Source organism: Notechis scutatus, chromosome 1 (assembly GCF_049901735.1).
Source record: "Notechis scutatus isolate UNSWTSFEM ecotype Mainland chromosome 1, rNotScu1.2, whole genome shotgun sequence".
In the NCBI taxonomy this organism is placed as follows: domain Eukaryota; kingdom Metazoa; phylum Chordata; class Lepidosauria; order Squamata; family Elapidae; genus Notechis; species Notechis scutatus.
In genome coordinates this window covers 198,859,429-198,871,766 of record NC_142009.1, presented here as the reverse complement: position 1 = coordinate 198,871,766, position 12,338 = coordinate 198,859,429, and the positions used below count along the sequence as shown (strand labels likewise).

Here is a 12,338-nt window from a genome sequence, read left to right as displayed (position 1 = left end):
AAATCGCACTGAATTCAAATTACATTTACATTAGTAAACGATTTAGGAATGTAACCACATGCTTCTCTGGAAAAGAACCCTGTGAATTCAACAGGAATGTATTTGAGTTGTATCCTTAGCATTTCATTGTAAATAAATTAAGACTGCAGCCTTTTGCAGTTAGATTCTCAGATTCTTTAAACTCTGTGGAACTTGCTTTCCACTAAACATGCCACAGGTTTATGGTGTCCACACACATGCATGCACACTGTTAAGATCAATTTCATCCAATTTAGCCTATTTAAATTTCAGCAATGGACATGAATGCTCCAGTTCCAAATACCTTAACTTATTCCAGCCTCTTTCTACCCCATTTCTTTTCTTTTCTTTTTTGCTACAACTTGCCACTTGCTACTCTATTTGGTGTAGAACAAACTCATTCAGAATCAGAGACTAATGCAAAGATTACTCACAAAAGCTAATTCCTTTAGAATGCATTGTAGGACCTATTTAAATTTTTAGAGCCAGATAAGGCAAATATTTCTGCATTTAACTTAGGTTCCCAGAAATTTCAAAGGAAGGCTAAAATAGTAGAAACAACAGACACTACATGGTATTGAAGCTAGAAAAAGAAAGTAAACTCTACATCTTAAGCTTTGCCTCCTTTTGCCACTTAAAACAGCAAATTCCTTTTCCCAGGTCAGAAAAGCCACCATACATATAGCACTTCTTTAACCTGCTGTTTCAGTGCTATGAATCATCACCACCATCCTCATCCGTAATGTAACTATCTATCATGGGAGGCTTCTGGGACTTTTTTTTTTTTTCCTAAAGAGAAAAAAGACGGGATTCTGTTCGTTGACATGGATTTATTTGCTGTAAACATTAAAATTATCTTTCTCCAAGAAAGGGTTTGGGAGAAAGGGTCAGCTTCTAACTGTCATATACACCACATGGAGAAATTGTGGGGTGGGTAGAATGGGAGAGAGGAAAGGGAAGAGGCAGTGATTTCAAAATATGCCATACTGGAAATATACAAAGAAAAATAGATATACTACATAATATGGCATTAAAAAACATGGTATTGATACGTAAAATAATATATTAACAATTTTAGGCATTAAAAAAACAACTCCCTCCCTCAACAAAAGAAACTTGAAATAAAAAGACAAAGTGCTCAATAATTTCCAGGGAGATCTATATATGAGAGAAACACTCTGGAAATAGTCAAAAAAGCTTGTGCATGCAAGACTGGTTTCTCCTCAGACAACAAAATGATCAAGATATAAACTGTTTTCTTTTTAATCAGCATCAACAATACATACGACACTTACAAACAAGGAATGCCAAACGGTGTTTACAAACACGGGAATATGGGTCCCTTTTCGGAAGATTTTCCAGAAATGGATGTGGGTAGGGAGTCTGTTGTATTTGTGTAACACCTGTGCCCACCTATTTTACAACTGAGAAAAAAAAAGTTTGAAGCTTCTTAGAGAACTACCAATCTTTATAAAATCTAGCAGACTACATAGTGTCTGAAATAACTATTTATAGAATATAGACATTACTGAAATAGCAAGTGCCTATAATAACATTGCCTTCCTAGAATCATCAGACTTTCTTTTGATTTAAATCTTAAATAATCAAATCTTTTTGTTCAAATCCCTTTGATTTAGTCTCTTTTTTCTCTCTCTCTCTCTTTCTCTAATTTTATAGTGGTTTGAATAGCTTATTCATAAATAGGCACAGAATAGTTTTGCTCTGTATTTTTAGAAAGAAAAGGCCAAACTGCATCTGATAAGTGTACAATCCTTTGCCTTCTGTCGATTCATGCTGCACCCTCTCCCTCCCGCACCCTTAATTTCATCTTCTAATATATTACAGCTTTCCCTTTACAGCAGAAAACACTTTTAAAAGTCTTAAGGAAGGAGGGAAGGGGGAGATTGAGTGGGTCATTTTGAAATACTCTTGCCAGTAACAGCAGCAGCAGCAGCTAAAGCCTGAGCAAGACTCAGCTTCCTAACTTACAGTCCTTGGTCACAGCCATCCTGACAATCAGAGTAATGAACTCTTTTTTTCTTTTCTTTTTTTTAAAAACCTGTGTGTCGTGTTTTTTTTTTTTTGCTTTGGGGGAAAGGGAGTGGATGGGAGCGAAAGAGACTTTAGTTTTCTGGGGGTTGTTTGTTTGTTTTGGCAAGAATAAAAAGCTGGTACCATGGGAATCTGTGTGTGGTCCAAGGAACGGAATTCAGCATGGCCACAGCCCCCAGTTTTCAGTCACTGTTCTGCAGGACAAGCTAAGCCACAGTCTGGAGGGGTGGGAGCATGCAGCAGCCAGAGATGCTCCTTCCTTATGGAGAGGGAAACAGGGGGCTCTTGCTTTTCTCCTGGGCTTCGATCTCCTTGCTTGCTTGCTTGCATTCCCCCCACCACCACCACCTTCGAGGCTTCGAAAGTTCTTCAACTCTGAGAACACAGCAGCATTGTCTTTCTTTCTTTCTTTCTAGGTTTCCCCACCCCCACCATCCCCTTACACTTTTTTTTTCTCTTTCTCCCTTTCTCTGTCCTTGTTTCTAAAAAGGTAAAGTGTCCAAGAAAAGTTTGTCAATTATTGCTGGTGGCGGCACCAAATCTTCCAGTTTCAGGTAGAAAATACGCTGCAGGCCTTGCGTGCAGAGGGTCCGCAGTTCCGGGAGCTTGCCCAGGAGTTTGGACAAGTAATTTGGCCTGTTCAGGCCACCGTTGTTGAAAGTCACATGGTCCTTGAGGCAATTGACAATCTTGTTCTGTAGTTCTTCCACCCGCTTGGGCTCCTTCAGGCCATGCCTCTCTGCAAAAGGACAAGAAGGTGCTGATTTAGACCCAGCTCTAGGGGGTGGTTGAGGGAGGGGTAGTTCAACAGGAGAGTACAAATTAGGCATTGGGAGACCCTTCCCCTGCTTTAACTACCCCTTACTCCTTAAAGTCCCAATGCTAAACAACATAGTTTGGAATAAACTGAAGTTTCGGAACTCAGTGGACTTCCTTTCATGCAGCTACAAATTAGCATTGTGAAATTATAGTTGTGGCTCAGGTTGCAACCCCCTCCATTTGAGTCAGGCCTCTTGAGCTTCTAGTGTGCAACAGAACTATCTGTATTATAGCAATTCAAACATGAATGCTCTCTCATAAAGCCTCTGTTCATAAGAGCCCCTCCGTGGTTGGATCAATTAACCCAATACCTTGGATTGGCAGGCATGCTGAACCTTCAGTTAATCACAGGGGTTGGATGCCCACCATATCAACATAAAATATGATTGGCTACTTTGTGATTCAGTGTGTCATGTGAACATAAACATGTCTTCATGCATATATCTTGATTTGTGCCTTCTATTCCCTATTGCCAATGCATGGATTGTACAAAAGGGCAATTACTCTGGATTACTTCATACTCCTTGGGGACATAATGGTAAACTCTAGTTTACTTTAAACAGGAGCATAGGAAGGTTAAAGAAATAAGTTTACGTAATCCAGAATAAAAGCCACGAGTTGATGGAAAAAAGAAGCGAGGAAACCCAAAATGCCGTACAGAAGTTCTAAAGTGAAACAAGGGCAAGGAGGGTGGCTATTGTGGATTTTAACTCTATATTGGAAGAATGGGCATCTTTTCCAACTGAGAACTCTCATCTGCCCTGGCAAGTTGAAACAGGGGCATGGGGCAGAGATTTCCTGCTTGCCAGAAAGACTAAAATTCCAATAATAATAATAAATAATAATAATAATAATAATAATAATAATAATAATAATAATAATAATAATAATAATAATAATAATAATAATAATAATCTATACTCATCTCCAAGATGGAGAAACTGGTTACTTATTCCAGATCCCTTAACCTGAAATAAAACACCCCTGGGTGATCAGAATAAAGAGGAAGAGCCAGAAGCTGGGTCTCTCACCTGTCACCATGGCTAGGGCAGCGATGCAGGAGAAGGCAGAGATATCGATGTTCATATTCTGCAGGCTGGAAGAGAACTCCACAATGGAATCGATCCATTCCCCGAACCCACGGACACATTGTAGGCGGTGCAGGACCACGCCGTTGCAAAAAATGAGCTTCCCTTCCACGGGGTTTGACCTGCAGAGGGTAGGGGGGGATTTACAGGGCAGCCAGAAAAGGGGAGGGGGGGCGGAATAGAGGAAGGCAAACAACTAATTATTCACCAAGCAATAAATGGAAGGCTTAAGAGGGACCTAATTACTGAGGAGTTAATAAAAACGCAGCTCAGCGGACCTTGAACGGCGCAGGTTTGCTCATCACAAGGATCGCAAGGGTGATGTGTTTGGGTGTGCACATATGGACACATGTACCCCACAGGCCTGCACATCCAAGTGTACACTTGGCAGGTGACCTTCAACTTGGAGAGAGAGAGAGAGCACTTCCTACTTACCTGTAGGCTAGCCGCAGGACGAAAAGCTCCAGGAAGGCAGATTCAAACAGCAGATCTTGGTCTTGTTTGGGAAGGTCAGTGAAGCTGGGGATTTTTTCTGCCCAGCCCCGGATAATATCCATGGAACCAGTTAAGAGGTCATAAAACTGCTGGATGTGCTGCGTGTCATCGCCGGTCATCTGATAATCTGGGTTTGCTTGGAACTGGGATTCCACAGCAAGGAAGATGGGAGAGGGGAGAGAGGGAAGCGGGAGGGAAGTAAGAGAAAGACCCCAGCAATTTAATGAGGCTCTCTGAAATCTACAGCCCGTGAAATTGCTAACCCCATTTCCGAGGAGGGGAGCCAAGTTTTTATAACAATTAAACCTCTGCTCTGGCCAGTGAAGAAATTAGATATCCCATGGCAATTAATTCAATTAGGGTGGCGCTAGGAGGGATGGCCACTCCGGAGAGTTGAAATGGCTGTGGCCAAGAGGAAGGGCCAACTTTAAACACTCTAGAAAGACACACACCCCGCCCCCCGAAACAAAAATTCCAGGGTTTGGCTTAGCTTCTGGAAAGTCAATTTGGGGGTGGGGTGGGGTGGGGGAATGGGAAAATGTGCTAATGAAATAAGGGGGAGGGAAATCTGCCCATCCATCCATACACACGATACAAACATGTGAAACGCATTCAGCACAAACGCCTATCATGGCTCTCTATCATATTTCATTTCTTATGGATTAAAAATGTACCTTCGCATGTGGTTCTACTGTCAGAAGGGAGCAACTGAGCCTTGAAAAGGGAGCAACAGGGAGCCTTGCAAAAGAGGTGACTTTCTCTCCTTACTTGATTCCTATGGTGTGTGTCCCATAAGGCAGAAGAGAGGGGGGGTAAAAACCAAACCCACATCCTTGTAATAAGGAGCTGAAGGTTAGTTTCCAGGAGGCAGGTGCTCTGGCCATCTCCTTTGGGAGTGTCCTGCCCGGAGTTTAATCTTTCTCAAAGGGCTTTCATTTCCCAAACACGTCTGAATGGGGAACATCTTCTTTTCAAACTTAAGCATTGCTTCAATTACTGGCAGGGGGAAATAACTTCTAGTATGGAACAAAACAATCCTATATACATTTAAGTAGCAGGAAACGCTATTTGCAAACGTAGCCCACAGCCCACAGAGAAGTGTGTATATAGGGAGAGAGACAGAGTTGCAATCTGCATCTGCTTCCCCTTCCCCGCTTCAGCAGGCACACGTGCATACACATCCACACCCAATTCTCGCCCAGGGATTCTCCGAGCCCTCTGGGACACCAACCCCTTGGAGGTGTCTGCGCAATCACATCAAATGGGTGGTGTGGAAGGGAGAAACGACCCTTCCTCGGGAGGACTAAGCGGATGTCATTTGGTGGCCCGCGAGGGGGACCCCCGTAGGCAAATATTGTCTCCAGCTTACCCTGGAATAGTCCAGGCTGGTCATAGCCGGGTTGGAGTCGACATGAGCTCTCACCAGGGCACTGATCAGACTCACCGGGGGCGAAGGGGGAGGAGGTTCCTGGGGGCTCTTCGGTTTGGAGGGCAAACGACCCCTTCGGCCTTTTAAGCTGTCTGTGCGAACCACTGAAAAAGACAAGACGCCCCCACTCAGAGAACGGGCCCGCCGGTCGCCCGGCCAGGCGGAGGAGAAGAAGAAGGAAATATGCACCCTTCCCACCCACCACCCACAACATTGAACGTCCCACTTTTCTACTGGGGGTCAAAACTTCGTGGCTGAATCTATCAGCCCAGAGAAAAGGTTTCCAAGGAGAATTGGGGGCTGCTTAATCGTGTACTATTTTTCCGGACTTCCTTTGGCTCCTACGGAGCTCAGTTTCGAGGAGGTCTGGCTCCAAACACGAGGCTGGCTTTTCAGAAACGAGGTTAGAAAAAAACAGGTCCGAGAGCAAACCCTCCTGGCGTTGCTTCGCCTAAGCCCAATCTGCCTTGCTCCTGGAACCCCTTTCAGGTTAAACCTAAGGCACCCCCGCAAGCGCCTCTTTGCTCAGGAAATGGTAGCTTAGGTCTAGTCCGGGTTCGCCCAGGCCTTCGCCTCCTGCCACTCCCCCCGAGGGTTGATGCTCTGAAGATGAGCCCGTGGGAGCTCTAGGGAGTGGGGAGGGGAGCCCTGGGCACCCCCGAGGGTCTGGAAGAAGCCCGCCCGCGGAAGCTCAGCGGGAACTTCGCCGCGCCTCCTCTCGCCGCGCCTGGGGAGGCTGCCTGCTCCGCCTAGGCTTGTGGCCACCCCAACAGCAGGCTCTACCTTCTTTGACCATGCCGACCGCAAGGCACTTCTGAAAACGACAGTACTGGCACCGGTTCCGACGGCGTTTGTCCACGGGGCAGTTCTTATTCGCTAAACAAACGTATTTGGCGTTTTTCTGGACGGTGCGCTGCAGAGACAGGGGAGAGAAAGAGGGTGGGGGGGGGGAGGGAGGAGAGGTGAGGAGGAGCGGAAGAGAACGGAGCGGAGCCCCGGAAGGCGGTCCGAGTTTGAGGCGCTTGGCGGGCTGAGAAGGTCCCTTTTTCTTCTTCCTCTCTCGCTCCGGCGGTCTCTCCTTTCCCAGGTCCACTAACACACGCAAAAAAAACTGGGGAGCGGGCTCGCCCAGCACCCTCTGGGGAGCCTGCTAGAAGCTGAAGGACTCAAATCCAAGCTATTTCTATGAGGGTTTTTTGTTTTTTGTTTTTTAAACTCCCTTTTGTGTTCAAGGATGCGGTTACTCAGTGAGGAAGTTACGGGTGGGATGGGGGTGGGGGAATAGAGAAACAATTTAATTCGACCATCGGGATGGCGGGTCTACTTTATTAGCTAAGACGGAGTTCTCTGTTCTAACCAGTCCTAAGGCAAATGGATTTGCAAAAAAGACACGTACCCCACCCCACCCACCTCGCGCAGCTCAGTTCCTACAGAGACAGGACAAGCCCCCCCTCCTCCTCCATCACCACCCTCTGGTGGGACTGGAACTGACAGAGAGAAAGGTTGGGGAGATCAGGAAAAGGGCAACACTTCAACAACTCGTCCTCCATCGCAGGTCGTTTTTGTGAAGTAATAGCTTAGGGAATAATAGGCCTAGTATAAACCAGCGCATTTAAAAAGCCTCTTGGGCCGTGGGGTTGGGGTATGAGGGAGAAAGGAAGAGAAAGAGAACCGGGGGGCATTGTGGCACTTTCTCTTCCGAGCTTCAAAGCTCCGAGGGAATAAAAAAAAAAAAAAAAAGCGATTCCCGGTTCCTTCGAACGTCCTTTCTTTCCCCACAAGGCTCGGAAAAGGATGCAGAGGAATTCCTCCGCTAAAGCGCCCAGTTCCTCTTCTGCTCCACTTTTATCTCCATCCCATATCTAGGGGCAGGGAGAACGTGGGTAAAAGGAAGGGCTGTGTCATTTGGGGGAGGGAGGGTCATGGGAATGCAATGTTATTCATAATAAAGCAAGAATAGCTAGGCCTCAAATCTAGATCAGAACAATAAAGCTGAGGGTTTCTTTTTATCCCCCTGTGGTGAACTGGCATATTCCCATCTAGTACAAGGAGTCCGAACTATTTTAAAGGATTAGGTGAGAAACAGCCTAACAAACGGGCGGTGAATATATGGCGTTTCATAAGATGAACACCCCACTGGCTTCCCTCTTCTCGAGCTTTGTCTTTCCCTATGAACTAAAAACCCGGTAAGTACGTGTGGATTTTGATCTAAGACCCCTTGATCATTCTGAACTCAGCTAAGATCTGGAGGCAGGAAGGGGGTTAAGACTAGACCCCCAAATAGAGATCCTGTTCTTTTCTTCGACGCGCCCAACCTCAAGACCCTAGTCTGAAGAAGCGAGTTAGTTTCTACTCAGCAGAGGCAGGAACTTGGAAGATAAAGGGAGACAGTGAAGGAGATGGACGGAGGGATGGGAGGTCAGCGGCATAGCAGTTGGCATCGGGGAGACAGACAGACAGATACACACACACACGCACACACGAGACTCACGCCCAGGAGGCAGCACGAGCCTCGGCTCACCTTAAAGAAGCCTTTGCAGCCCTCGCAGGTGCGCACGCCGTAGTGCTGGCAGGCGGCGTTGTCTCCGCAGACGGCGCACAGCCCCTCGTTGGAGGGCGAGCCCCGCGAAGGCGGCGAAGGCACCTGGGCATCCAGGAGCTGGGAGGCGTGCCCGATCTGCAGTCCGGGGAACCCGACGGCGGCGGCGGCACTGGCCTGCTTGCGGATCGGGTTGGGCAGAGCGAAAGGCTGCCCGTCGTGGTGGTGGTGGTGATGGTGGTGGTGGTGGTGGGCGCCAGGCCCGTGGGCCGAGGGCTCCCCGTTGAGCGGTAGGGCATGCAGGGGCCCGTCAAAGCGCATCTGGCAGCTGCCCACCGGCATGCCGGGCGGCGATTGCTTGAAGGAGAAAAGCGAGAGACGCGGCACCGCCGTCGGGGCTGCCTTATGCACGCCGCCGCCTCCGCCGCCAGCCGCTCCTCCTGCCGTCCCACCGTAAGCCTGGTGGTGGTGGTGGTGGTGGTGATGGAAGCCGTGCAGCGGCCCGGCCTCGTCCCAAACGCTCTGACCCGGCGCGAAACCAGCGGCCGGGGTGGGCGGCGAGGCGCAGGGTTTGTAGTAGACGGCCAGCTCATCAGGCGCCTGGGGCCCGCCGGCGGCGGCGGGGGGCGGCGGCGGCGGGTAGCCGTGGCCGTGCAGGGGCAGCTCCTCGACCTTGATGGAGGGCGCCGGTGGCGGGGGCGGCGGGGGCTGCGACGGCATTTGGTAGAGGCAGGGCGGCTTGACGTCGTAACCCGCGGCGGCGGCGGCAGCGGCGCCGTAGTTGTCCATAAAGGTACTGAAGCTGGGGAGAGAAGTGGTGGCAGTGATTTCAGTGTTGGTCAGGTCCATGCTAAACTTGACAAACTCGGGAGTTAAGAAGTCCGAGCTGTATTCCCCGGCAGCCGCCGAGTGGTGGTACGAGTAGCTCTGCGTGGCCGGGCTGGCTCCTTGTGGCGAGGACCCGTACTGAGCCTGGACGCAGGGCATGGCTGCAAACGAAACACGGCACAACAAGAGCATGGCTCAGCTTTCCTGGGCAACAATCCCATTCCTCGTCCTCCCGCCCCCGCCCCCCCGCCCACCCTTCCCCACCAAGAGGCCGAGCCAGCAGGGGAGGAAGATGCCAGGGAATGGGACGGGGAGACGAGAGAGAGAGAGAGGACAGGGTGGCACAAGCGGTGGAGGTAAAAACGCGAGCCGAAGAGAAGGGAGGACCGTGGGCAAGCAGGGCTTTCTAACAGAGGGAGGGGAGAGACAGCAGCGAGCGAGCTCTGTTCAACGTCGGTGGGGGAGGAGACCGGGGGTGTCTTCTAAGCAGAAAGCGATGCCCCCGCTGCCAAGGACAAGGGAGGCTAGATGGGATGCTGAGCTGCTGCCCGCGTTAGAGCTGCGGAGAGCGGAGCCCAGCAACGGCCCCCTCCTCCTCTCCACCCGCCCGGGCACATGTACTTTCTTTCTCTCCTGAGTTCCGCCAGCCCAACTCCGGCTAAAGGCAAGAGGCCGCTTTCTCCGCGTTGAAGAGAGTTTGATTTCCTGGTTGACGGAGGGGCGGAGAGGGTGGGGGTGGGGTGGGAGGGTGGGGGGACAGGTGAGGAAAGGGTCAACCCCGCGTCACCCACCTTCAGCCGCGTGAGTGGCGTTTTCGGGAGAATTGAAGGCAGACAGCGTCGGAAGTCAATGGAGAGACAAGTTGCCAAGACTTGAGCGAGGCGCCGAGGACTCCAGCCTGTCCGGTTGCTCCCTGAAAAAACATAGACGGGCAAGGTGCGGAGAGGGAAAGGGGTTACTTTTTTTTTTCAGCCTCACCTGGATCGCGGAGGTAACGGGGACTAGCGGGCGCCACAAAATGCCTCCTTCTGCCAGGCCCAGAGGTGGCTAGGAGAGCTGGGAGTACAGCCTCCCAAAAGCCGCTATAGGCAGAGAGCTTATCTTCCGCTGGATGGAAATGGGGAAAAAGAAAAAAGAAACCCTTTGCTTTGCCGTTTCGCTATAGACCCCCTCCTGGTGCAACGAAAGTATTCAGACCTTCAAGTTATCTCCCCTAACCCCACCCCCCTCGCTCCCTAATAGCTTGTCCACACGCATCTGCCCGCAGAGATGCGCGCTCCCAGCAAACTCTTTTTTACACTCGACAGCTCCCGCAAGCCTCACAAACGCGCGTTTGCCATGCCCATTGGGCTCACTCCTCTCCCACGGCGAGCGGGCTGTCAAGTGGCGCGGGCTAAGGACGAGAAGCGCGACGGGAGAGGAGCGGAGGTGGGGGCAGGAGAAAGAGTGGGGGGTGTCCCACGCTCCCGTTTCCCCTCGACATTCCGCCACTACCTTCGGCTTCCAAACCTTCAAAGGGGCGGGGGGCCGCAGAGCGGCAGAAACGGCCTTGAATGAGAGCCGGCAGCCGCTCGCACGCGCGCGCACAAAGGCGTAAAGGCAATTCAAAGGGACAGAGAAAGCAGCGAAGCCGAGCTGCGCGCGGGGAGAGCTGGAGGGGTCCCGAAGGATGCGCGGGGCAAAGTAAGGCAGCTAGGACTGAAACGGGAGAAGGGAACGCTTCTGCCATCTCTTCCGGATCCCCTTCGGAACTGACGCAAATCGTTTTTTTCCGGGGGCTTTTCCAATGATTGCATCCCTCCGATATCGCCCGCCCCCCCCCTCCCCAGAACAGCTTTCTCAAGCGGAGAAGTAGCCAACCCTGGGAAGTTTCATACTTGGGCTGCTCAGCTAGCCTCTCTCGGCGGACTCCTCTTGGCTTCTTACTCCGAAGTCTTGGTGCCCCTTCATTCAAACTCCGCTCGAAGCCAACAATCCCTCTCACTCTCTACAACCTGCTAGCTAGGCCGGTTTTCCTTCTTTCCTGCCTCCCACCTACATCAGGCAGGTAGGCCGGCCGGCCCCGCTATTAGGCGACGAGCTCTGGAGTCATTTATTGCAGTTCTGCCCACCTCCGCCGGCAATCAACCTTGAAAAGGGAGCGTGTGGCTCCAGGACCGAGCGCTGGTCCTGCCTGCGCTCAGACCTTGTCGCTGACGGAGATCAAAAGTGTTCCCAAGTAACCCAAATCCTCCGCCCAACAACTTCCCCCCCTCCCCGCCTTCTTCCTGCGATTGAAGTCCCTCCGCGGACCTCTTCCACGGGCTGGAACCGAAAACCCTGAGCCCCGAAAACCCAAGCGCAGGAGCTGCGCTCAAAAGTTTCCTCTTCCGGCCTTCTGTCGGAAAATCCACACTTTGGGGGGGGGATGGAAGTTGCGAGGTGGGCTGTTGGGAAGGTCTCCGGATCCGAAGGCCGCTAGGCGAGGCTCTTTCACAAGAGGTGCATTTGGGATAAGCCTGCACGGGGCGGCGGTGGGTGGGGTTAATATTTTATATCTGGCAAGCGCGATCTTCCCCGGTCCCAATCCTCCCCCCACCCTTCTCACCCACCCCCCCACTCCATCCCATCTCCGGGCTACTTTACTTTTCCTGAAGACGGGGGAGGGGGAGGAGGTTGCAATCATCCAGCCCAAAGACAGAATATATTTCTCCTTGTCGCAGTCAACGGCGCGATCCACTTACTTGTTAGGTGGCGTGTCTCTTTCATTCATTCATTCATTCATTCATGCAACTGTTGGCAGTTCGGATTCTCGGGGCGAGCGGGCGAAGGAAGGAAGGAAGCGGAGAGGCGCTTCTCGCCGCCGCTCGCTTCGTTCTCGCTTTTCCTTTCGCCTTCCCCTCGCCTCCGCCGGCGCGCGGACCCACGCTCTCCCTTTTCGCTCCTGAAGGGAAGTACAGGACGAGCGAAGCGCGGGGCGAGCAAAGCAGGACAGACTGGCCCTTCCCTCCAATGTGCCTTTGTTTATGTGGGTTCTGTATTGCACAGCCAAATGCATCCCAAGTCTTCAAACGTCAGTGCACGTCAGTGC

The 12,338-nt window shown here is 51.0% G+C and overlaps 1 protein-coding gene across 3 annotated transcripts; it reads right to left on the bottom strand.

Moving 5' to 3' along the window:
• Positions 1 to 1,265: 1,265 nt before the first annotated feature.
• NR4A2 (nuclear receptor subfamily 4 group A member 2) lies at positions 1,266 to 12,290 on the bottom strand. 3 transcript variants are annotated; one of them, XM_026674470.2, is made up of 8 exons: positions 11,992 to 12,290; positions 10,060 to 10,181; positions 8,423 to 9,429; positions 6,685 to 6,814; positions 5,917 to 6,005; positions 4,413 to 4,615; positions 3,921 to 4,099; positions 1,266 to 2,809 (listed from the first exon to the last, which is right to left on the bottom strand). In XM_026674470.2, the coding sequence occupies exons 3-8, from the start codon at positions 9,425 to 9,427 to the stop codon at positions 2,553 to 2,555; spliced, it is 1,863 nt and encodes a 620-aa protein (XP_026530255.2). In that variant the 5' UTR covers positions 9,428 to 9,429; positions 10,060 to 10,181; positions 11,992 to 12,290; the 3' UTR covers positions 1,266 to 2,552. The 3 variants fall into 3 exon arrangements, with proteins under 3 accessions (XP_026530255.2, XP_026530254.1, XP_087806084.1); XM_026674469.2 differs by having other exon boundaries at positions 5,842 to 6,005; positions 11,992 to 12,288; XM_087949958.1 differs by having other exon boundaries at positions 5,842 to 6,005; positions 8,423 to 9,242; positions 11,992 to 12,288.
• Positions 12,291 to 12,338: the final 48 nt, after the last annotated feature.